The sequence below is a fragment of the Xyrauchen texanus genome, chromosome 2 (assembly GCF_025860055.1).
Source record: "Xyrauchen texanus isolate HMW12.3.18 chromosome 2, RBS_HiC_50CHRs, whole genome shotgun sequence".
NCBI lineage: Eukaryota > Metazoa > Chordata > Actinopteri > Cypriniformes > Catostomidae > Xyrauchen > Xyrauchen texanus.
Window position 1 is genome coordinate 61,391,543 of NC_068277.1, and position 27,588 is coordinate 61,419,130.

The 27,588-nt window shown below is 37.5% G+C and overlaps 2 protein-coding genes across 2 annotated transcripts in view; one reads left to right on the forward strand and one right to left on the reverse strand.

The window, feature by feature from the left end:
• The window catches only part of LOC127656003 (histone H2A-like), a 357,620-nt gene that overhangs the window by 102,409 nt on the left and 227,623 nt on the right, over positions 1-27,588 (forward strand). The gene's annotated exons all lie outside the window — the stretch shown is intronic.
• On the reverse strand, positions 16,693-25,363 carry LOC127655858 (uncharacterized). The gene is made up of 10 exons (XM_052143882.1): positions 25,337-25,363; positions 25,197-25,256; positions 23,734-23,783; positions 21,749-22,043; positions 21,140-21,303; positions 20,761-20,857; positions 18,225-18,563; positions 17,777-17,927; positions 17,163-17,272; positions 16,693-17,057 (listed from the first exon to the last, which is right to left on the reverse strand). Exons 4-10 carry the CDS (start codon positions 22,034-22,036, stop codon positions 16,728-16,730), a joined length of 1,479 nt encoding a protein of 492 aa, XP_051999842.1. The 5' UTR covers positions 22,037-22,043; positions 23,734-23,783; positions 25,197-25,256; positions 25,337-25,363; the 3' UTR covers positions 16,693-16,727.

Below are 27,588 nucleotides of genomic sequence, written 5' to 3' on the forward strand. Positions count from 1 at the left end.
AAATAAATAAATGCTCAATAAATAAATAAGCATACAATTAATTGCCCCAAAAAATACAATAAACAAATAAATGTAGGTAGAAATTAAATTATACAGTGAGACATAAATGTATATATATATTTTAATTAGCTTCTTTATTTATTCACCTTTGTAATAATTACCTTATTTATTTATTGTCCGTTATAATCTTCAACTTTATTTATTAATTACTTATTTTTCTAAGTATTTATTTATGTGCATGTTATAATATTTTTGTCTGTTTTATTCTTCCTTTGTATTTTTTTACCCTATTTATTTCTGCCTGTCGTTTTTACATTTCTGTATGCATTTCTACCTCATTATGCAAATGAGGAGGGGCTGTGTCTTAGGGGGTCAACTTCTGCCCATTGGTTGGTTAGCATTTTACTGCATCGGTCGAATCTACATGCCACCGGCCACAGTCACAACAAAGATGGCTACCTACGATGAAGTTGTCAGTGAGCTGAGGCATTTAGCAACTGAAAACAATGCTAATGTTATAAGTATTGATTTTATTATTTTTCGTTTGGACGCTCTAACAGAACGTGTGTTTCAGTTAGCGGCACACATGGACACAGATGTCGACAATGTAGTTTTTCAGAATCTGGAGGAAGCGGCCCATCTTCTTAACTCGGTCGCTAACGTTAATCACACACCTGGGATAACGTTAGCTGGTTGCCCTGCTTATATGCTGCCTGTGGATGCCGTGGAAGGACTTTTACATGCGGGTTTGCCTGTTGGTGCCATTGCAAGGCTTTTTGGAGTCAGCGAAATGACAGTTCGTCGTCGGATGGCAGAGAATGACATAAGGTGAGTGTACCATTACATGTGATGCCAATAGAACCAGTGTGTGTAACGTTACCAAATCACAAGATTGACACAGGAGAAAGACAAACCCTTCCTAGCTTGTGTTAATTTACAAAGTTATGGAACTAAACAAGAATGCATAGAAAGTAACGTTAAGTCGCACACACAGTGACTTCAGACTCCACTTTAGACTCTCCTCAAAAGACTTCAGACTCGACTCGGACTGGAGGTGCGGGACTCGTGAACAATGTTAATTTTTAGGAAGCGTCTGATGAGCTTCCTCCGTTACCTATAAACTGCCTACGTAACACGTAGTATCTGCTGCGCGCGGCTGCACGTGAGTGAGAGTTGACAACAAACACCGGCAGCTGCTCCACCATTCATCATAAACTTTGGCTTTAAAACTTCACACAACAAGACCCAAACATAGAAACGCTGAACGCAAAATAGGTTAGTAACCTGTGGTGAGTAAACATGTTTAGCTCAGCATTGGCCATCTAACGTTAGCTTGCTTGTTGCTTCAGCTACGACCTACGGGAGGTTTACTCCGAGTGTCGTTCGTTATGAGAAGATGAATGAGCGTTTGTTTACTTTCCAAACTTGTGGTAGTCGATTAATGTAGGCTAATCATTTACGTCCCGCAGGCTGCCATCACGTTAATTATTAAAGATTGGCTGTTGATCATGTTACAGTTTTATTTAGTTATAACGTTACACTATGCAGTTTCATAAGCAGCCTGGATCGAATGCAGCAGATGATACAACATTCGTAATTACCACGAGAGACCTGAGACTTGACTTGGACTCTAGCTCAAAGACTTGTGAGCATCTCTGGTGTACACATACGAGAAATTAACCTCTTGGATTGTACACTGCTCATGATGTGCTTACTTATACAATAATACAGTAAAACAGTAATACAGTAATAAAATCAAACACAGCTAAGCTACAGTATAGAGAACACATACAGGTATTTACACTGCAAACAAAATAAACAGATTGAGACAATAGTGCAATGAGCAGAATGCAGAGGATGCAGGAGTAACGTTAAATTATTATTATGTACATGTCAGAGGTGGATGTGATATACAGCACATACACATACAAGCATACGTGTACACAGTGTGATGAGTGCAAAGAATGCTGGAATAAATAAGTATTATGAGCGGTGTTATGTACATGAGGTAGGTGGGTTTGGTATACAGTACATAAAATATACAGTATAGTATGACAATAACAACAGTAAGAACCGGTCTGAAATAGAGTGATAAATAAATGAAAAGTGGTCACCGAAATTTCCAGTTGACCAAATTGCTTTTTTTTTTAAAGGGTGTCAGACCTGCTGTTCAGCAACATTGACAATGAGGAGTTGGATGCAATGGTACGGAGATCCTCAGATGTCATCCTAATACAGGATATAAGATGATGCTGGGCCATCTGAATGCTCAAGGAATACAAATCCAAAGTAAGAAGGCTAGTATGTGTTGGTTATGACATTAATTAACACTGTAGGCATTATGTAATATCGATGTGTTTGTCACTGACTCAACTTACAGCTGCTTGGTCATCATGACCACATTACAAATGATTGTTTATCACAAGTGCAGTACAGTATGTACAATATTTTTTAAAGCACCAATAATCATCTTCACAATGTAGTCTCTTTTAATGAGTTGTTCTAACAAACATATTGTGATATTTGATGTGGCCCATTGCTTAACCCAGCATTTCCATTTGTGTACTATGGACAATCAAAGTAACAAATATGTAATCTGTAATCTCTATTTACCTGTTTTTCAAGGAAGTCGAGTGCAAGAATCAATGAGACGTGTTGATCAGGAGGGGGTTTCTATGCGCACTGTCCAACTCCCACAACAAGACGCAGAAGATATTCTGTTCCAGCCCCTAACAGTTTGTGGCATATTGATGGCAACCATAAACTTATAAGGTCAGAATGAGCTATTGTAAATAATACATCATAAAACAATTCAAAATAATGCAATATTGGTTTCATGTACATTTTACCATCTGATTTTCTTTGAAGGCAGGCTCACCTGTTTCCACAATGCAATTAAAACTAGTTATTGCAATCCACATTCAATTTATTTAATATCATCACTCATGCTGCCACTTTCTCACTGTGAGATTGGATTTCACATTCATTTCCTTTTCCATTAATGGTGTTTCTTGAAGGTTACTATGAAGTACTTTGCGTTGTTCTTGAAATTACAATACACTTTGCCATTTTTTTTATATTGCAGATGGCGATTTGTGGTTCAAGGAGGCATTGACGGCTTCAGCCGTCTTATTGTGTACTTAAAAGCTGCCACCAATAACCGTGCGTCAACGGTCTGCAACTGCTTTCTTGAAGCAGTCGGTGTATATGGAGTGCCATCACGTGTTCGCTCTGATAAAGGAGGAGAGAATGTCCAAGTGGCCCACTTCATGGTGTCCACCAGAGGCCCAAATAGGAATTCTCATCTAACAGGAAGAAGCACACACAACCAGAGGTGATTTCCTTTTGTAAAACTGTAGCAAGTTCCACTTTTAATCTTGTTTTCATTATTGGCCTTTTTAAAACTTCTGCTTTGGGTTATCTTATTTTTTTCAGTTGTAGTTCTGTTACATTACTTTAGTAACATCGTTATTTACAATTATTGGTAGTAAGGGTTCTATACAGTAATTTATTAATTTTGTGGACATTAAATGGTGTATAAAAAGTGTTTGTCCTAAACTTTATTCTTCTATGTCCATTTTGCTCATCATGCGAGGATATTTATGTCATACATTTAATAATTATACATCCAAGTCATTCATGACTTTATTTCTTGTTTTTGTATTTTTTCTGTTTGTCCAGGATAGAGAGTTGTGGAGAGATGTCTTTGGAGGAGTTTTGGATCTGTTCTACACAACATTCTGCAACCTAGAGGCAGAAGGCCTACTCAACCCGGACAATGAGATCCAGCTGTATGCACTGCACTGGGCCTTTCTTCCACAACTTGACAGACATCTGCAGTTGTTCAAAGATGGCTGGAACCAACATCGGCTGCGCACGGAGAGGAATCAGTCACCACACCTGCTATGGTCTCAAAACCAGCGTGAGGGTGAAGATCCCTACCAGGTTTGTAGTAGAAACAAATCTCAAGGTTTGTGTCACAAGACTCAAAGGGCCTAATTTAAATGACGGTCAAAGTGCATGAACAAAAAGCTTTCAGGGGGCGTGTGGGAGCATTGAGCTGACCCACCAACATTTGCGTTTATCTTGGTTATGGTATTAAATTAGCTTTAGTTATACTTTAGACTTGGAACACCCATTAAATTAGGGCCCATAACTGTATTTACAACACGCATAGATCTGTGCCGGTATTTAGCAAGCTTCTCAAAGTGCCATTTTAGTCTTAAGTGCTGAGAATTTATGAAATGTACTCCTACTTTCAAACGTAAGTATAACGGCAAGCTAAGAATCACTCTTACTCTCCCTTTTATTTAAGACCGCTCCAGAGGTCTCTCAGGTGGTTAGGAGCTGCCAGTAGGGGCTTGTGATGGACTGTGGAGACAGAGACGTGCAAATATTTCAGGAGAGGAAGAATGTTTCTAAATGATTTGAATTAGACGGGGTCAGACATGTATAATCTTTGTCAGCAAGTTAGTGAGGGATGTCATCTCACCACTGACTTTATGAAGCAATGCGTTTTCAGCTACATTGAAGGGACATCAATAGTCCAAATTGTCATGGAAACAATTATGCCACTTACAGCTTCACACACTGTCATGCGTTTGATCGACTTCCCAACAACACCCCTGTAATCCGATGCAAATTGCCTGCTTCGCAGAAGCAGTAGGTGCGATTGATGGCACTAATATAAAGATCAACTTTTTATCTTTCATTTCCAATGTAGCCTATGTACATAATGTATTCTCTTAAATATTCTTATTGTCAAATGTCTGTTGAATGTTAACTCCTATTAGAGTTAATTAATCATTGCAGCACTATTACAAAGCACAATGATTAATGTTTAAGTTTGTTTAAACCATTGGTTAAAATTAGTCCTTAAATTTCACTAGACTTGCACATTTTTGTTCTTGCAATTAGAATTAAGGGTTTATCAGTGATTGTTTGAAAAAGATCTACCTGAACAGGGCAAGCGTTAAAGTATTTTCCCCACTGTCTGTCTATCCTTCTTTATCGACAACATGACCCTCAATTGACAGTTACATACTTCTTAAATTGATTGCAAATCTCTTTTAGGTTGACATGGACTATGGCATTGACTGGGAAAGTCCACATGGTCACCACCCTGAAGGAGTGCCAGTGCCCGAGGTTCAGGTTCCACGGCCCTTGACTGAAGTGGAATTGCAAAGACTGCCAGATCCACAAGGACCTTTTTCCAATGTTCTGAATGTTTACAGTGAAGCAATTACCACACTGACAGACATATTTGGAGAGGTTTAAAAATGTAATGTTTGACTTGTAGTATGTTCAGACATTTAAATTGAAGTTAATTGCGGATTGTTAACATTTGGTGCTAATGACCATAACTAATGGCACATTTGATTTTGTATGTGTTCCAAAACCATAGCTGAATAGAAGGGTCTTTAACCTCTTCCCCACCCACAAGTAAGTGCTACTGATTTTGAGTAATAGAACTTTGAACACAATGAAATAGAAGTTTGTTTTTCCACCTGAAATTTATTTTTGCATACGGATGCCTGCAGATGACTATAACTTGTAGCTATTAGCTTGAGAACACAATGGGATCACAGCATGAAGCCTAGTCCAAGTTCAAATGTTATAACAATACCATAAAAAATGAATATTTTACACATGTTTTTCTAAGGGTACACCCAGGCGTTTTACAAAAGTGCCTTTTGGATACTCCAAAAGGACCCTTTGGTAACCTAGGACAAAAAGGCTACTACTTTTGAACGCTTCAACGTACAGTCATAATTTTGGGCTCTAATGAAAGATGACACTTAGAGCTATCATATTCCATATCCAGATCCACTATTAGTTTTGCTGACACAGAGTAACTGATGCATAAACACATTAGAGTGCCTTTTCCCTTCTTGAAACTAAATGTTGTGCATATAAAAGAGTCAAAACTAGTGCTATGGTGGACAATTTGTTTATATAAAAATACACAACAAACTATTTACATGAATTTTTACACAAAGTATTTACAAACCATTATAAAATTGTACATGTTTCTAGCAACATGCCAGTCATTGTAGCAGTCACATTTGGGTACAAAGCACAAAGGCACATCACAGGAAGAGTACTTCACTGGTGTCTTTGCATGACACTGCCTGCACTTCAGGCGACCAGCGGTGCAAGATTTGGTGATGTGCAACGGCCTGTGATGTGCTCTTCGGTGGAGCAGGAGATACGGGTCTGGCTGTGGAGTGAGACCCCAACTCTGCCAGCTCCTCAGCAAGGGTCTCTCTGAAAGCCCTCCTCTCTTGATGAGGTGCTGTCCTGCTGCTCCACTTTATGTGGCCCGCATCCGGCTCCCAATCGCTATCTGATTCAGTGAGAATAAATAAATGTAATTTACAAAGCTAGACACAACTTTTCCATATTTTCTGTATTCTATATATATATATATATATATATATATATATATATATATATAGTTTTTCTTTTTGACTGTGTAAATATGTATTATTGTATGTATATTTACTGTAAATACTGTATACTTTGCCAATGTACTATGGAACAAATAGATGGGCCTACACCTCCCCCATGAATTCAGCATTGTAACAAATAGATGGGCCTACCCCTCCCCCACCTCCCGCATTGTAACAAATAGACTCTCAAATACAACATATATTCTTATTTTCAACTTATATTTATTGATTTATTTATATATATATTTAGCATCCATTTATATATATATAAATACATATTTACAGTAAATATACAAAACATCTATATAGCATGTCAATAGATCTGAAACAAACAATGAACTAAAACCTCACACACGCACAAACAAATACAAAAAACACGCACAAGCGGTTCAAACACTCACTGAGGAAACACATGACAAAGGGTAATTACAAAATGTGTATTCATTATTCAAACTAAAGCTTATTTATCGCGAATATACAGTAATACCGAGTGGTGGTGGCGTAGTGGCTAAAGCACAGGGCTGTTAATCAGAAGGTCGTTGGTTCGAACCCCACGGCCATCACCATTGTGCCCTTGAGCAAGGCACTTAACTCCAGGTTGTTCCGGGGGGATTGTCCCTGTAATAATTGCACTGTAAGTCGCTTTGGATAAAAGCGTCTGCCAAATGCATAAATGTTAAATGTAATATATGTTATAAAACACAAGAAAACACTTACTTGTCCAGAGCAATGTCTCATCTCTCAATAAACATTTCCTCTGCCTCTGAATTATCCGTATTGTTTTCAGAAATTTAATCTCCAAACTCTTAATTTAACCTTCTTATATCACATCCTGGGGTGAAAATCCTGTTTTTCGCGTCCGTTTCACCATATTTAAATCGCCAAATGTGTAAACAGTTCCAAAACAGCTTTCCAATACTTTTACGCACAGACGCACAAAACACTGGGTAATGGCAAGGCAATTTTGCGCACACACATTACAGAACCGTGCTCTAATGGTTCAACTAAAGCCGCATATCACTGTTTTCAGAATTTCATTGGCTATACGATGCGTCAGTCATTTCCACTCTTCGATGTAATTGGTTTGATCAGTAAACAAAGGAAAGTGGGTATGCCCTTACATTCGACACAGACTGTGGTTGGGTATTGAAGGCTTTGGACAGGACATGGAAGCTCCTATTGGGTCAAATGAGGTGTCAATCGAAAGGTCAGAGTGCGTGCTTCCATTTTGATACCGGATATAGGAAATGTTTACATCTGAACTGAAGTTATTACTGATAATATGTGAAAGATGAGGTACAGCTGCCAGGTGCTTTGAAATGATGCAACAAGAGTCTGTGGATATTTATTGATGTAATAATGTGATTTGATCGTTTGGACATTTGACAATGAAACAACACCGTTTTTGTCAGGAAGTTATGGATCAGTTGAATACTATGAGGCTTCATAGGTGAGTTGCCTAAATTTTGTTATTGGTTGTTTATATGTTGGTGGTCTGACAAAGATATAGATTGTACCTGCTGTTCTGATTGTATCTTAAAATGGTTTATATCAATAGAAAATCAAGAAATGTAGCTTTCCAAAGATATGTGGCATGTGTACCAATGTACACACAGCAGTTTTGTTTATCCCATACTTTTATTTTGTACATTTAAGGGCCCGTCCGCGGGCTGTCTCAGTCCATAAAGTTAAAGTATAAGGCAGTTCTCATATTTGCTTAAATTATGTTACTCACATTTGAAATTGTCTCACCAATTTATTGATGACTAAGTGTGTTGAGCTTCAAAAAAAGAACTTAAGTCAGTAATTCATTTGCCGAATGTTTTTATTAACAATTATGCCTTGTGAGCATGCATGCACAAGCAAGGTGCCTCAAACAGAGTGGTCTGGTATCCATCAAAACATTTAGTTAACAACGGCTGAATCAAAAACAATGCACATCAAATGTTGGGGGTTCTGGGATTAACAAGTTTCTGTCTTAACCTATGAATATTGTGACCCAATACAACTAAATGAAGAGAATGATTTGTCTGTGTCTCTACCAGTCTGCAAATACAACTAAATGAGATCTGAACTTGCTGTGTCGCTGCCTCTATCAGTGCTTGTGAACAGATACAACTAAATGAGATCTGAACTTGCTGTGTCGCTGTCTCTATCAGTACTTGTGAACAGATACAACTAAATGAGATCTGAACTTGCTGTGTCGCTGTCTCTATCAGTGCTTGTGAACAGATACAACTAAATGAGATCTGAACTTGCTGTGTCGCTGTCTCTATCAGTGCTTGTGAACAGATACAACTAAATGAGATCTGAACCTTTGTCTACATCGGTGCTCAAATCTGATCATGAACAAAGTCTTCATAGTTTGTTGTATTCTTTGACAGCTTCAGAGTCAAAAAACAAGTTGATGACTGTGGTAGGGCACAATTGATGATTTCCACCTCCAAGTTTGAGGAAACAACACCCCAACCAGTCCAGAATGTGAGCAAAGTCTTCAGGACTTCCGGAGTACCTTACAAAAATACACACAGGGGAAAAAATTTCGATACACACACACACTGACACTCACACTCTACATAGAGCGAGTCTTACTCCAGAACAAAGGCAACATACCATCCTCTATAAATTTCCGGAGGAAGGTCATTACTCTGCAATGGTCCTCCAGGCTGACAATGTCCTCATCGATGTCCTCGTCCCTTGGCCAGTTGATATTGTCCAGAATCATCTACCAAACATTTAATAAATTAGTTACTTATATGAAATTATGTTTCTATACTCTGATAGATTTTGACAGATACCTTATAAACTAAGATGCAACATGCACATAAATGGAAAAAAAGTAATTAAATATAACAAATGTATTTGCATTACTTGTGGCGTGATCTCTGCATTGCAGGCCCTTGGGAATAGGACTTGCACAGCATCTGGCCTGGAGCTAAAAAACTCCCAGACACCCGTGTCTTTCAGGCCTTGTCGGATTTGTTTAACCTGCTGGGTCGTCCGTCCAAGAACCTGTAAAATTAAACAAAATCAGTGGGGTCTACTAGGATACATTTACATGCTTTATATTCCAAAACTCATTCATCGCATTCATCTCTATTCATCCATAGTCTGAAACAATGTTAGGGCTCCTTTTGAATCCCCTACTGACTAGCTCAGTGCTACTCCCTCTGGTTTGTATTTTGGGCTTTAACTGAAAAAAAGCATGCTATTGTCTCTTTAAGAACAGGCCAAATTACAAGGACCATAATCATAGATAGCTTACAGCATGGAGCAGTATTTTCTCCCTCGGCCACCACTTATTGTTCAGTGTGACACCAGGCAGGTCCCAGGGCAGTGTCACAGAGAGAATCTGGGATTTGTCTTCTTCTGACAGGTCCTTGGTTCCTTCCAACTGATCAGTGACATCAGCACAGAAGAGCCAAATACAATATTTGTAATATAGGCAATCAAAAAAGTAGGTGCTTGGCAATACATTTTTACAACAATTTGATAATAGTGCGGTTAGGAAACACTACATTATATAAATAAAACATGTTACTCCAGACCAGTGCCAAGACATCCCGGACATCCTGATCCACACAGTCTGACAGGGATATGGTTGCCATCTCCCGACTGCTGCCAAAAAGTACATGGATGATTGCTGTGCTTAGGCCAGTGAGACATGGGCCCCCATTCAAGAATGAATGACCAACCATCCTTCCTGCAGTCACAAATAAATCACCCTCCAGGAGCTCCTGACTTGTTGAGGGAATAAGGTGGTCACTCTCTCCCTCGAAGAGAAGCACTCTCCCTTTAGAGGAGAAACTGTCAAATAACAGACACAGACATTCTTCTGTATGCAAGACAAATATATTGTGACATACCTTTTTTTTCATCCAGAAGGAAACCACTCTGGACGGCTCCCATCACAGTGGACAGCACATGCCGTTTTACGCCTTCACCAATAGCAGAGTCACCTAAGTCAAAAATGTGCTTTTATTTATAAGTTACACCACAGGTTTTTGGAAAAACTACACCATCTAAGTCACAGCTGCACAGACCTAACATAATAAATTCACATATCTATGTATTTGCAGGAATAGTAAAAAATTTCACCAATCAATCTGCAAGTTAGGGGCCTTGACCACTCCACCCTGGGCCTCTTGTATAATGAGATGATCGCTCTGTGTCTCTCTTCTTCAGAGTCCATGAGACTCAGGGTGAATGTGAGGGGCTCCATATGTTGTTTGTTTTCAAGAGCTGCCTGTGTGAAAAGCTGGGCTGCTTTCACTGGGTCCGGTTGTGTAACCCAAGCTTAAAAAAGGGTAAATTACATTAGGAAACTGTAACTGAACCTTTAAGATTATGCATGTACATTGACTCGCTCAATTTAAAACACACAGTACATACATGAATCTTTGATTATCCTTTTAAAAGCAGCTCTGTGATGTTATGAAGATGCAGCATGGAGAAACCTGAACATATGGTACAAGTTCTTATAATTTGCTATACTATGCTTTATAGCAATGTACTTACCATCAATGGTGGCCTCTGTAGGTGGGATTTCAGGACCAGGTGCAATTCCTGTTGCTACTGATATAGAATGACAACCAATTACTAAGTGACATGACGTGTGTTCAAGGGTTGTCTCAAATCTCATACTTAAGCAATTTCATAACATGCAGGGAGGGTGGGGGGGTTAACTAAAACATGCAGGACCAATGATTTTAATGATTAGCTCTACCATGCCTTATAGCAATGTACTTACCATCAATGGTGGCCTCTGTAGGTGGGTTTCCAGTGGCACTTGCTGCTCCTGCTGAGATGGAATGACAGAAATTAGCAGACCAACTACAGTGGTAGCATTCAAAATATTTCAAGAACAAAATAGTTTTTGCATTTTCGCATGAAATATTTCAACTTCCAAAACAAATAAAGAACATAAAACTTCACTACTCTTTAAAAGTACAGAAACTCTACCCTCATCCACATCTAGCCCTGGGTCATGTGAGGCTGATGCTGAGGCCGAGGCACTGGCTGTCCCTGTCCCACTTTCCCTCTCCCTGTTTTGGGTCCTGTCACCCTGTAACTCACTTGAGGGGAATCATTATATCATCAGTTAGTCAGTAATGGTCATAACACACATGGCAATATAGCCATGCACAACTGCCATGCCTTTGGTTACCTAAAAAGCCATATATGCAATTACCATATCTGTTCTGGAATTTGGTCACAATTCTGTTTTACCAGCACTAGTATCTGGATAAAATACCACATCTCCGTTAGTGTGTAATGAACTTGAACTAATGTATTAAATATTAAATATGTATAGTAAATTGGTTTAATTCCACCTTTCTAATTTCTCTTAACGGCACAGTAGGCCATCCTGGAGCCATCAGCAAAAGAGAGCTACATTTTAAGTAGCTACAAATATACATGCAAAAAGAATCCCAGCTTTTTCCTTCACACTCTGGTCACGCACCTGAATGAGTGCATGGGCAGGTAAGCCATGCTATCATTTAATGATATGAAATACTGCTCTCTTCATTGTTGTGTTGCTTGTGGAGTAGGGTGTTCAGTCAATGGAATATTGCAATATCTCCCCACACATAATAAAAATAGAACTACTTTTATAAAACAAATAATCTAGTTTTTCACTGATAAAGTTGGGCATACAATCACTTGCAAAAAACAACATCTGGCCTGAATAGATCATCATTAACTGCTGAGAAAACAAAGCTGTTTAGCTGATTTACAAACATCCCCATTAGGACTACTTTCAGTACCGTGCACAGGTCCTATTGTGTTCCCTTAAGTGGGAAAATGGAAATTCCTCTCCACACAGAACACATGGTGTTAAGGGTCCAGTGTCTGAAGGTCTACCAATTATTTCCTACAAGTACAAACAAATAACACAAATTAATACATTTATGTAACTCCATCTATAAATCTGAAGACTTAAACAGCAACACCACTGGTCCACAGGATTTCTTTAAAAATTGCATTCATTGAGAAATCAAGCATTACCTGTTCTGTGCTGACATTACACTGAAGGGGCTGAATGTATAATGTGGTATGGTGGATGAGGAGAACAGGATCCTTCAAGTATTGAGCTGTGTAGCCCTCATTTGGACAAGGGAGAAGTGACAGCTGTCGACTCCTGGTGTTGCCACAAATCTGCATCAACTCAAACCCCCCTGCATCTCTCAACTTTGGATAATTTGTATGTATAAATTCAGTAAACTGCTGTGGGCTGTGTAGGTCACCTGAAAAACAAACATGTCAAAAAAGCAAAACAAAGTTCTTTGAGTAAACATTTTCATAACAATTTACTTTTTTGAATATTTGTTTCCTGTGTCATTACATTAAATTACACACAATGTTTTAATGGATTAAAATATGATTTCTTTAAATGTGTGGATTTCTTGAGAAAATACCAATGTCTGGTCAATACTTTCTGTGTGAATAACTGCAGTAGAAATATAGACAAAAAAAAAAAAAAAAAAAACACCTTTACATGAATGTGCACATTTGCAAACTGTGAAACAGAGTATAAAATCAAATCACACAATCAAATGACATACCTCGAAAGCACAGGCGCCTCTCCCCCAATCCTGCCCTTTGTAGGCGCTCCTTCTCAGCCCTTGTGGGCACAACTGCACAGTCTTTGCGGGCAAGGGCACAAAATGTGCGCGTGTATGTAAATGTGGGTGTGTGAGAAGGTGCACCGGCAGAACCAGTGGTTTGCTGGTTGTTGGCACGCCTTGGTTGTCTTGACCAACCCATAGCACCACCGGCCTGCCTAGAGTAGGGTGCAAACAGCCTCGACACTTCAGCTAGAAAAAGGGAATAATATAGAAAACAAATGCTAGCAACACAAAACCTCATGCTGTATTTGAACTTAACATCACAGCAGCTTTCACTTTAGGAAGGTTACATACTAGAGATCACGGGGTGTCAGCAAACTAACTTACCATCAACAGGATGTCGGCCCATAGAAGTATGACTGGCTGTTCCTGGTCTTGCTGCTGCTATTAATATTGACATGAATATATTAGGATGTAATGCTCCAGACAAGGATTCAGCATACACTCTTAGAACAGATGTGTTAAAAACAACACATAATGTGTTAAATTTTAACACATGTGCTGAATCAGCTCAGGGACAACACATATTGTGTAAAATTTGACACAACTTATGTGTCCCTTTCTTTAACACATCTTTTGTGTCAACTAGGTCAACACAAAGATGTGTTATTTTTACACAAAGATGTGTTTACTTGTGTTTGGATGGATTAATGTGGAATTAAAAATGTATGATTAAAACATTTTGTGTAGACAATTTACACATGTGCAATCAAGAAAGAAACATGTACATTTGTTCATGTAAATTTATTACAGATTAGATTTATTTCACATAAAAAAAAACGGATTAAATCCGTTTCTGTTATCCGTAATACATTAGACTTAAAGCAATCATCTATTTGAATTACTGAGTTCATATGTGAAGACAATTTTTGTTTTAGGGACTCATCAATATAACAAAATAGTTAACTTTATAACTCTGTAAGTGAATACTTTGGATTGTTAAAATGTCCACAACCATAAAACAGTGCACTTTTATCTTAATTTTTACCAACACATTTACCATGTCTATTCTGATATAACGTCAAAACAGAATACATGGCATTGAAAACATAAAAACAGGTAATGGGCAACATTCGTCATCTTAGTGTTTTCAACATTTAACAATTGGAAAGTTGCGTCACAAGTGCAAAACACATTTACATGAACTAACATTCAAGCTATACAATTTTGTACCTTGGGATCAAATACAGCTCACTGGTGTCAAGGCTTGTCATAATATCTAAAGGCCGGAAATCTGAAGTTTCAGCCAGTGTAATCAGTTCATATTCTTTTGTTCTTTGGACTGCATAGGCATAAAAATGGTCATCAAAGTACTTGACGCTTAGGATCCTCACAAACAAAAGAATCGACTCATTTATTGCCTGTGGCAAGATATGAATGACTTCACCAAACAAACGTTCATCTCTATGGTCTGTTCCCAGTGGCAGTATAGAACCAGTTCTATAAGCCTGCCCACATACATCAACACTGTGAGACACAAATATGGTACTGGTCAAAGAAAGGTCAGTTTCAAGAGTTAACCTCAAATTTTCTAACAAAACATTAGCTTTTTTCAATGACCCTACACTAACAAGATAGGCATTGGTCACATATATTTTCTTAAATAAATTATCACAATGCTTATAGTGATACATCTGTTGAACCTGATGTTTAAAAGCCAATGTCTTTGACACATTTTTAAAGTTACAAACTGCATGTGCTAGTCTTTTAAATGGATTGTGCTTGGCTTCAAATCGCATGCACCAAAGTTTAGACAGAGGCCCAAACAAAATCATCATCCTCGGGTAATGTATCATAAAATGATGTTTTGGAATGAGATTTTTGTCATAAAGTAGTCTGAAGAGAATATGGTGCTCTTTTATCAGCTCTTTTAGGTAAACAGCAAGCCCATTTGTAACAACTGGTGCAAAGATGATGCTGCATATTTCCCTAAGTAGAACAAATAAGCGCCAATGTTGACTTTTTCTGTCTACAAGACCTCCTAATAAAAAGGGCAAGACCAGTAAAAGGCACCACATTTGAGATGCTGTCTGTTTAATTGCATTCTCACTGGACCTCAAGTTCATTATGACACTTGGTTTGTTTTTTACATTTCCATATCCATACTGAAAACTTAAAATTCAGTCATTCAGCTCTTCCAAAGTAATCAGCTTCTCCTCATAAATAAAATGGCGCAGCATTAATTTTATCTCTAAAGGGGCAACTCCTTCATGTATATCATGCATGATATCAACACTTATGTTTTCTGTTACGTGAAAATACTGAAGCTTATTCAAGCAGGAGTCCTCTTTCACACCTGTGGTGCTTGGCTCATTTAGGGTGACATGGTGCTGATAATTGTCTTTGGTACGCAACTCAACTTCATCCTCATCATATATAAACTGTGCATTTTTTTTGTCAATCATGCAAAACTGACAGAATTTGTTTGCAGAAAAACTTTCAAGGTACAAAGTGAATGCATGGCCAAATTATCTGCTGTTAACAGGCAAACTGTGCCATACAGTTTATGGCTTTTACCTTGTAACTCCACTGTTAGACCAGTCTTTTCAAGAAATCTTAAGTCATCCAGAAATGGTTGCAAAATCTTGTCAAATCCATATACCTCTTTGTCTATTGAGCTGAAGAGAAGGCAAAGGTGAATATTGGAAAGTGAAGAATTACACTCTGGTGGGAAATTCTTCAAGGTAAAATACACAGCTCCCATCTTATGTATTTTTGTCTTGGAACCCAAAGGATTTGTTGTTTCGAAGTCATCAAAATAGAGTTGTATCTGAAGAGCACCAGGGTGCATATTAAACAACAGGTGTGAGGAGAACTGAGAGCCATCACAGTAATCACGCATCTTGTCATCAGTGCTGCTCTTATTCTGTAGAAACAGGTCCTGCATTTCCTTATGTTTGAAAAGAAAAGTTAAAGTTTCAATGATGGATACGTACTGACATGTGTCTGCTGCCAAAATCTGTTTCATCTGACCATCCCTTCTTACGGTATCAGACCTGTGACCCAGGAAAATTTCTTTTGGTTTAACAAAGGAAAATTTCTCACTGAAGTACTTGTTCATTTTATATTGCGTGTCCACATCTTTAAATATGTGTTTAACATGTTCAAACTCCTCCATTAATGCGTTAACAGCCTCACTGTCATGTGGTACATCTAGACTACTCAACAACGAAGCAGTTGACTGTTGCAAGCTGTCCACAGTTCTCTCAAGCAACTCCTTTGTACAGTTAACACTCCTTGTCACATCCGATAAAGTCACATTTGACGATGCATACATCTGGGCCACAAAAGAGGCTGCACAATCACCAAGATCAGACCGTTTCCTTGACTCTGATGGTACAGCATCAGTGGACATCTCCAAAACATCAGAAATAGGATCATCAGTTTCAACTAAATTGTTCAACGCTCCTCCCTGATAAATGGATTGAACTGAGACAGCATTTGTTGATGGTATGGAATGAGCTCTATGGAGATGTTTTGAAAATGAATGTAAATTATGATATGTCCTTGGGCAGCCATCTTGGCTGCATATAATTGTCATGTTTTGTCCATCTGATAAGCAATGTATCTCGCGAAGATGCCAAATGAGGTTTCTTACCTCTGGGAACACAGACTCCCCACATTTTGGACAGGTGAACATTTTGGTTTACTTGTGTGCTTTAAGCTGTGAAATCAGCTCCAGTACTTTGGTTTTCCTTTGTCCAGAGAATGGCAGGTCGTAGACATACTCAAAAAACGTGAAGACAGAGCTGAGTGGTGCTGGGTATGACAAATTACACACCCAGTACAGTTTGAAAAGCTTGTCCACAGAACACGTCAGGCCATCATCCAGAGGAATGGTTACTTTGTCATTCTTAGCAACAATGACATACTGCTTGGTCATACTCTTCAGATCACCGATGCATATCAGCTGTGGTTGTTGAGTAGTGGATGGTGTTGCAGGATCATTACTAAGCGATGCAATACTCGTTCCAGGCTTAAAGACCGGAAAGAAAAATATATATGTTAGTTAACTGATCAGCAACATTGCAACAAATGCTATCTTTCAATAAATGCAATCTGAACTTTACTAAATACATACTGGTGTAAAATCAACCAGGTGTGTTATTGCCGATTTCAGACTGCAATGACTGGCACCAATCGGGGGCAGCAGGTGTGTTAGCAACACTAGGAAAGTGTAACACGTCTCATCTGTCAATGAAAAATAAATTAATACAGAAATGCAATTAATGGAGTGTGCTACTGAAATGACTCTTGTCATCTGTACTTTTAATGTCACATTAAGAATTCTTCAGTGCCCTATCTGGTTGAGAGAAATGTCATTTGGTTTCTATGTGAAATAATAATTCCATATCAGACAAAGCTGGACTAAATTTGAAAAATGCACATATGAATTTAATTCACTTTCCATATAGATCACTCTACACTGACATGAATTAACATAATAAAATTACCCATCTACCATAGAGGGGTGTCAAACAATTTTCAATAATATAGGCCAAACATTTATTAAAAGAAAAAAAAAAGATTAAAAAAATAATAAAATGTATAACCCCTTTTAAATAATTCACGATATATTTAACATTCACTTGTTTAATAGCTAAGAAAAAGACGTCATTTGATGTTTATTTTTTAAACTTTCTAGTATCACTTCTTAATTATTTCTGATTTGGATAGTTTATTTACATAAAATACCTTCAGTTTTCTCTTCAATATCCTTCAACAGAGGGGACACTCTTGGTTCCAAGGCAGCCACTGATTTGAGTTTGGGAATGATGTTGGCCTCCCATCTTCGTAAAAAGAGGTCCATCTTTCCGCCTGTAAGTGTGCCAAACTCTGAGTCCAGCTTAGACAGAGGAGAAAAAAAACATTACAATCACCCTACCAAATATTAACAAACTCACAGCATTAAATCAGGGAACTGAAAAGTAAAGCTGTATTTATTTCATACTTTGGCCGCTTGGTGGCACCGTAGCAAGCTGAAAACATCTTTCATTAGGTGTTTCAATTCATGCGGCACTGCGCAGAGCTGACTTAACATAAGGCATGCTAGTTAAAATGTTTGTGAAGCAGTTAGGTGTACATGTCACCCTTAGTGACAGAGTGGGACTAAATAAGCCAGTCAAGGAAGGGAGCAACGTACCAGACTTGGCATGTCCAAAAACCGTGGGTACTCGTTGAATATTTCGGCAACAGTGGGAGAGTTCTTAGTAATCCAGGATCTGCGACAGGTGTAGGTTTTCTCCATGCCTGACTTGATTGATGAAAGGTTCTCAGCTGACGGCCGCAATCGTTTCATCAACGTGACCCACTCATTTGTGCTGCTGGCATCCTCTGTTGCATCAGGTTTCTCAGGTCCAGTGCAGTCATTGGTCACTTTTCGCTTCCTATAACGCCTCTGCCCTTGCTCGAGATTGCGTCTGAGGTTGCGGAGTTTAGTCTCTAGGAATCCACAGTGAGAGACTGGATCATAGTAATGCTCCTGAGAATGAAAGGGGATATCAGTGAACAACAGTTTTTCAGTTCTCCTTAGTGGTATGTGGGTCACAGGCAAAAAGATTAGATATGTGCTAGGCAATTTTATTTGAAACCAAAGGCTGTGGTTTTAGGCTACGGAAGATATTTGTTGTATACAGTGTTGGGAAAGTTCACTTTATACATGAACTAGTTCAAAGTTCAGTTCACAAATTTTAAAATGAACTAGTTCAGTTCATAGTTCAGACTTCCAAAAATGAACTAGTTCATAGTTCTTTTTTTTTCCCATATGTTTCTGCGAGCTATTATTTTTTGTTTTGTTTTGATGACGCATGTGGCGGTGCGACACTGGTGGCTGGTGTTGCCAGATTGTGTTTTTCCGCTACATATTAGGGCTGTTTACGGTGTGTTTTAGCCGGGTTTTTGCCTGGAAGACTCTAGAAATCTGGCACCCGATTGTACGAAGTTAAACTGAGAGAGCGTGCGTTCACAGACTCCAGAATGAACGAGTTCACAGTAACGTTCACCAGGCAGTAATACAGTACGTTCAGTTCACGTTCACCCAAAATATGAACGAGTTCATGAACTGTCGTTCAATGAACGCGTTCAGGCACAACACCCTTAAAAAATAATCATGAGATTAAAGTTACTATAAAATATAGATATGATTATCTTCACCTACGAAACACTCACAAAAGAATGCTGCACTGATCTGATAACCTCTTGAAGCACAGTAAACAAGAATGTATTCTGGAGCCTTATGGTGTAATTAATGTTTAAAAAATCTATTCTAAAACAAACTGGGAACCAGTATAATAATGCCAAAATCATGTGCAGCATTTGGTTTGTTAGAAGCTTGACAGCAGAGTTTTATTCTAAATTAGACTGAAGAGGAGCGCAGAGTAGCCTAGGGGTTTTCGATATGACGATTAAAATGTCTCCACGATCTGCTTTTGAAGAAATATCGTAGTATTGTGCATTCTATCAGTTGCTGTTCTGGCGCCTCTGTCCCAACCTAGTGAACAATGCGACGTATATTCACATAAAATATTAACGCAGCGGAACGGGACACTGCAGTTCACAAAAGTTCATAATTTGCATGTGCTTTAATGCCTTGTTGGTTAAACATTTAATTCGCGTGCTGATGCGCTGTTCTAACGTGTGCGTTTCTCAGCAAGTACATGTGAAGCTCACATGCACTAAAAGTCTACCAGCGCCTGGATACTGGACTAAGTTATCTTTCGAGTCTTATTGTGCTAATACTGTCAAATACACACAAGGTTTAGATAAACCAAGTCGGTTATGTCTAAAATGAAAGCAAACTTGAGAAAATTGTGAGAAAATCTGCTTGTCAAATGCGTGTATATTAGACGCGTTGCGCGCAGCTCTTAAAGAGACAGTAGTAATAGTAAACACGCTGCTGCTTGTCCTTAAAGGGATAGTTCACCCAAAAATAAAAATTCTCTCATTATTTACGCACTCTAATGTAGTTCCAAACCAGTATTAATTTCCTTCTAATATTTTTCTAATATTAATATTTTGAAGAATGTGTCTATTAAAACAGTAGCTGGTCCCCATTGACTTCCATAGGAGAAAAAATATACTATGGAAGTCACTGGGGTACATCAGCTGTTTGGTTACCCACATTCTTCCAAATAACTTTTATTTTCAACAGAAGAAGAAACTTATTCGAGTTTAAATCAACTTGAGAGAGTGAATTATGACAATTTGAATTTTTAGGAGAACTATCCCTTTAATGTTAATAAAACAAAAAAATGCAAAGAGAAAATCATTTACTGCTCTTGACTGATAACTTTAATAGTAGCTTTAATAAGTATCAATGTATAATTTATACAGTGAAGTCTGTTTTGTTTTATTCTGACATTTGTTCATTTAATTACTTTCTTCAGTGCTACTGTTAAATACATCTACAGTAGCTGAAAACATAAAGCACTGTTTATTTAATTTGTATATTAAGTTGTGCATGTGTAATGTGTAAAGGCTTTGTTTTTAAAATATGGACATTAGTTTGGCTGTAATTCTCAGTCACAAAAGAGAAAAATGAATCGTGATAAAATCGTTAATCGTGATTTTTCTGGAAAAAATCGTGATATGATATTTTTGCCATATCGCCCACCCCTAGCGCAGAGTTTACATTACAAAAATACAAGTACTTACAAACTATTACACAAACTACTACTTACAAATCCTTCCCCTTGTCCTTCTACTCTGACACTCAGGGATGGGAAGGTGGTTATGATGCTTTTCGCTACAGCCAGCTTGTCTGCACTAAGAGGGTAACTGGAAAATAGGACAAAAACATTGCCACTTCCTCAATCAGTGACACAGGTATACTGTTGTTTTTGTTTCAGTGCAAAATATTTTTTCAAGTTAGATATTCATGCCAAAGTGTGGTATGGTGCAATAATAATAATAAACATTTTGAGCATGTTTCCAAACAATTTAACAGTGCCTTTACAAGAGCAAAGATAAAATAAAACACAAACAACTGACCAGACAAGGTAAAGAAAAGAAACTTAATTACAAAATTAAGATAAAGTTAAAAGAAAAATAGATACTCACAAACCACACCTCTCCACCAAATCTCCTATGCACGTCTTTACAAGGAGCTTCCTCGATGGCACTAACAGGATACCTGTAGTCTCATACTCTGTAAGAATCTGTGGGGCTTTCTTCATTAGTAGTGACTGTAGGGGCTGTCTGTGTTCATCTGTGTCAGTGGTAGGCTATGTAGAAGCAACAAGAGATACATGTTATTGCAGTCATATTCACATATTGACAAACAGTTTCAACAGAACTTAGAGGCAAAGCATTTACTCAAGAAGCCTAATCTTAAGTACATAATAGTCATTCATCGACAACTTATCAGGGTTTTTCCTGGCTCAGAATGGGGCTTTGGGGGGGTGACTCTGCGCAACAGTAAGCAGGGCTGGTACATGTACACTAAAGGCAATGACTTAACCTTATGACTGAAATATATGCATTTTCTTCTAATTTCTGACCATTTGATAAAAAAATTATATCCACAACAATAATAATATAATAGCAATTGTAAGTTGCTTTGGATGAAAGTTTCAGCTAAATGAACATATGTAAATGTGTGAGGGTTGCTTAATCAACATGATGACGATTAAATCAATTACTCCAATGCTGGAGTAATGCAAAATGTACCTGATTTTGATTAGTCTCCCCAAAACAGGTTTGTATCTGGGGTCCTCTGGCTGACAGGAAAACATGGAATCTATCCAAGTCCTTCACGTCTACATTGGTGTCAACATCAATATACTCCATGAAATCGGTATTATACTTTAACAATCTATCAAGCACGCAGCCCGTTTGCTGGGCAAGGCTTTGATCTACGAGATCCATGGCACTGCTAACATAAGAGTATTTTTTTACAAGTCTCTTTCTCATCTTTAAAACTCGTAACAAGGACTTTGATAGATTCCAGGTTTTCATTTGTGAGCTGAAAACAAAAAAGATAGTTAAATAAGCAAAGTAACTTGCACATTCAACACAGACATTCACATCTATACCCACAATGTTGCTTTTTTAATACAAAAGGAATGCAATAAGCTAGACACATAACTATGCTGCCATATGATCTTAATAGGTAATTTTCCCAACAATACAAATAGTGTGTTTAAAAGGCTACTTTTTTTGTTGAAAATTAGCATATACACTTAATGGCATAATAGACAAGACTCCAATGTATATTTCATATCAGCTGTTGCCATGTATAAATATCAGAAAACTGGTAACTGTAGCTTAAGCTTAGTTTTTACCTCACACAGAGCTGCTGGTAGCTTGTTTGATAAGAGAAGGCAGAGAGGCAAGATCATACGAACATACTCAGGAATTCCTTCTGTTTTTGTGGCAGTAACACAGCGCATGGGCACTCCAATGACTACCTGTACAATATTACGAGCTTTAGGAGATATATGGGGCTAACGATGTAACAACTCAAACAACATACAGCTACGTACCGACCTCCATCCACACCCGCACACACCATAATCCTCTCAGAGTCGCTAGCTCAGACGCAGCTACAACACAGACTTGCTTACAAGGGCCACGGATATCCTTCTAGTGACAGTTACTGCACTAGCGGACTCTATGATTCCAGCGCGGACAAGCGTTTAACGTTACTGGTTAAATAACACACAGCTAACAAGCATAACAACAGGCAAACGGCTTGTAGAAGCACTTGCAACGTTACTGTCAACGCTGACCGGTATAACGCTGACGTTAACCTTATCCTTACGACATAAAAAAAAAATCAACTGTTAGGTGCACCACTTGTTATGGGTTTTCCAATAAAAGCACAGCAACTGCAGCAACATGTTATCAAACGTTAACGTTAGCTAACGTCCACGTTAATGCTGTGTGTTTATGAGTCGCTTTCAAACTGCTAACGTAACTTCCAACCTAACCTTATTATGTTAACGTTAGCTACCCCGTTTCATGCAGACTTTATCGAAACGAGCTGATAACTTGTTTCCAATTCCAAATCTGAATTTTACGTGGTGTAATTTGGATAAGAAATCCGTCAAAAATAAATTTCATAACGTTAACTACAAATGCTGAACAAAACGTAACGTCAACGGTTATCATGGATTTACTTAAAAGCACAATTTAATTAGTTAGTGTATTATGACATTATACATGCCGAATTTAACATTACCTTTACACGGTGTTTCTGAGACGTCCCCGGCAGCTTCATGCTCTGGATTATGATTTCAGCAAAAACTGCTGCCTCACTAACGGTAGCTAACCTTACACCACCAAGTTTTCCCGCCACTCCCGTTGGCGGAATTTAACCCTACGTAAATGTTAACTTACTTGAATATGAGATTTGCGCAATGGAGACGCCAGCCAACAACTAACATTAACACTTTGAATAAACACTCAATTAAATATGGTCAGAGTGACTCCAAGTTTCCAAGAAAAATCTTTCTAACTTAACAAGAATGGTCGCATTAGCATTGGCGCTCTAGCTAGCAACGGAGATACGTTAGCTAGCTATACTCAGCATTATTTTCTGCCTAACCAACTGTAAGGTCCTTACTCCAAAATCCTCATATTACATTTCATAACGATGACATTTTTCATTACATGAATAATTACATTAAGATCAACAAGTAATATATACATACCGAAGTGCCTAACGGCACACCAGGCGATGCAGCCTCCATCATCTCTGTCTCTGTGGCCAAAGAAAGTTTTTTTTTTTTTTCTTCTTCTTCTTCTGTTCCCGCTGCAGTAAAACGTCATGTTGCTGCAGGATTCCGATTCCTTTTGTGGATTTGTCATTATGTGTATTTTAATTGTTGTGTATTTTTATTTATTTCATTTTATACATTTATGATTTTATTGGCTAGTTTATGTCTAAATTATAAGTATGTTTTTGTGTGGTTATGGGTTATCAATGCCCATAATTTGTATAGGCCTAGTTTATGCAGTCTATGTTAATACCATAGGCTACTCACAATTGAGAAATATCAGATTAATTAGGCTACATTAGGATACACCTCTTTTCAAATTTTGTAAGCTACAATAAATCTTGAAATATTAGATTTGGTGATTTGATGAAGATTGTGATAAGGATAACAAAAATACCAATAACTGGTTAACTGGTTAGCTTTTATTGATATAATTTTAATTGAGTAACATAAAAACAGGACCAACTAGATACTGAGATAGCCTACTTGGTTTGAGTAAGGCTGTTGTTGGACTGAAAATAACACATAAATTGTGTTAAATTGTCCAACACACGCAGTGTGTTAAAATTTTCACGCATTGTTTACACATCTTATGTTGATATTTACACAAAATGTGTAAAATATGTAACAACACATTTTCTGTGTCATTTTTTAACACAACCCTTCTAAGAGTGTAGTGTAGCAGATTCTCTGTACTCAAACTTGCAACCTCAGGCATGAGTGAGTTATCAACAACAATCAATTTAAAAGGCAGAGCTTTCAAATTAAGTCAACAGATGCAAAAAGTATAGAAACATTTGCATTAGATTGCAAACTCCTATCACCGGTTCTGCAGCCTCGCATTTGTTTCCTTTCTCCGCCGCTTCTCGCGTGGGAGAGTAATTCATGGTAATACACCGGCGGATCTGAAGAGCTAATTATCGTTAAAAACATAACTGCACATCGAGCTGATGTTTAGTAACGTTAGTTCACGTCGACTGTGTGATATGTTTACGGATGCGTAAAGTAGCACTAATTGATAAATAAACTGGTGAACTGCAGCACCTAACATTACGTTTCAAGATGAGGCTGCCTGCACAACGTTAACGTTACATCTGCATCGCTGCTCAACTTTCTATAAGTACTATAGTTATGACCATTTTGCGCCCGCTTACACAGTAACGTTAGCCTACACAGCTTCTAAGCCTGCCATTAAACCAAGTTAGAACAGAGAGCGATAAGTAACTGTTACGTTCTCCTCCAAGAATTGCCACCACAGTAACATTAATGCAAATCGCTCGCCAAGTGTTAAATTACCTTAAACTCATCTGTGAATAATGCTCAAACATTTTGGATTAGCTAAATTACTCTAAATTAGAGAGACAACATGCCAGTCGATAGCTTGCTAGCGAACTTACAGGGAACGTTACTCCTCTGGCCTTCCTCGGGTTCCACACCACTGATACTCGAACTGGAAGCTGTTTATGTAAAAGTAAAGTAAAAGTTAAAAAAAAATGTTCAAAGGACCACAGAAAAACATTTCAGATCTCAAACTTACAGCGTTCTAATTCTTCCAGTCTATTAGCAGCTTCCCTTAAGAGGTCGGACACTGAACGTCTGCCTGCTGAGTTTGACATTACTAAACAATGCTTTATGGCGGGGAAAAGCCATGTAGATTCGACCGATGCAGTAAAATGCTAACCAACCAATTGGCAGAAGTTGACCCCCTAAGACACAGCCCCTCCTCATTTGCATAATGAGGCAGAAATGCATACAGAAATGTAAAAACGACAGGCAGAAATAAATAGCATTGAAGAAATAAATAGGGTAAAAAAATACAAAGGAAGAATAATACAGACAAAAATATTATAACATGCACATAAATAAATACTTAGAAAAATAAGTAATTAATAAATAAAGTTGAAGATTATAACGGACAATAAATAAATAAGGTAATTATTACAAAGGTGAATAAATAAAGAAGCTAATTAAAATATATATATACATTTATGTCTCACTGTATAATTTAATTTCTACCTACATTTATTTGTTTATTGTATTTTTTGGGGCAATTAATTGTATGCTTATTTATTTATTGAGCATTTATTTATTTCTGTATTTATTTTTAAATATGGTAGAGTTGGTCCTCCATAGGTAACACCGTTTCAGTGGTAAGTAACTAATACAACTAATTGTATTAGTTACTTATCAGTAAAAGTACTTATTAGTTACTTTTGACTAATCAGTCAAAAGACATTCATTATAAAATTTGGGTTGACATTTTTGGTATGTTTACAAATTTAAGGAACCCACTGACTCAGCAGCAACAGACGACGAATTGGTGAGGAAAAATATGTAACCATGACTTAAGTTATCATGTGTCACGTATATCTCCATTGCTAATTCTTGTTTCTGATGGTGTCAATGGGAGTTATTACAGTTGCTAAATCTCTGTTTGTCTGCCTGTTCATGTGTAGGTCATCAATGAAAGTGATGATTCCACACTAGGTCATCATAATGATGATGATGATTTTGTTGATGTTGATGAGGAAGTGGTAAGAAAATAATTATTATATTTACATAACATAATTATGTAATTATTGATGTAATATTTAATTGTTTTGAAGAAAATGCATATGTCTTGTTTATCTGCTTCTCACCATATAAAGTGCTTGCTACTAACCGTATTATAATGTAGCCATTATAATTTATACAAATCTGTCAATTAAAAGGTCATCATTAACAGTGATAATTCATCAGAAAGCCATCATGGCGGTGATGATAATAGCACTTCTGAAATGGTAAGACCGTGATTTGTGTTCTTTGCTTTTATCTTTTCATTCTTCTATGTCTGTGTGTGTGTGTGTGTATAATATATATAATCTGTACTTCATTATTTTATCTTCGTTTTAAAAAAAGAACAAAGATTCATATTACAAATAAACAACATAATATACAAACATAATCAGCGCTTTATTTTTTCCCAGCTACAATAGGTAAGGTTTAATTATTAGCAGAATTGTTTGTCCTTTGTTGTTGTTTTATTAACATCAACAGGATAGTTCTCCCGAAAAAGAAAATTCAGTCAAACCAGAATGAAGTCTATTCTGTTAAACATAAAAGATATTTGAAGAATGTGGGTAACCAAACAGTTGATGGTTACAAGTGACTTCTATAGTATGAAAAAAGTACTATGGAAGTAAAGGGGGATGTAACTGTTTGGTTATCCACATTCTTCAAAACAATCTTTTTTGTTTAGCACAAGAAAGATATTAATATAGGTTTGGAACAACATGGGTGATTTAATTGATGACAAAACAGAATATACATTTTTGGGTGAAATTTTTGGGATATTTATACACTACTTAAGACAAACCAAACAGTACTTTGTAAACCTTGTATGTATTTGACAGTGTTGGGTGCTAAAAATAAATTCAGTCCAGTAATAACCTGCTATTTAATGTATGCGCTCTTCGAGTGTAAGCGATCAGAAAAGCGCCTATGACAACAGCACGCTAATGAAAAGTTGAAACTGCAAGGCTTTAAAATGGATGCAAGTAATGAACTTGCATTAATGCAAATAACTACAGTTTACCGTGAGTGTAACTATACCTCTGCATTAACATGTGTTGTGAATCAGACCTAATTCTTCACTTTTTAATTTAGTATTTATTACTGTTACATTTCTGTTTGTCTGCCTGTTAATGTGTAGGTCATCAATGAAAGTGAAGTATCCTCACTAAGTCATCATGATGACGATAATGCTGATAATGAAATGGTAAGTAAAACATGTTCTTCTGTATTGTTGTA

Excerpts from the sequence above, each read along its gene's own strand:
- LOC127655858 (XM_052143882.1), bottom strand. The coding sequence starts at position 22,036 with ATGAAAACCTGGAATCTATCAAAGTCCTTGTTACGAGTTTTAAAGATG. Across the intron at positions 21,304-21,748 it reads GGGAGACTAATCAAAATCAG|CCTACCACTGACACAGATGA; the intron begins GTACATTTTGCA and ends GCTTCTACATAG. Across the intron at positions 18,564-20,760 it reads AAGGACAAGGGGAAGGATTT|GAGCATTACTATGATCCAGT; the intron begins GTAAGTAGTAGT and ends TTTCATTCTCAG.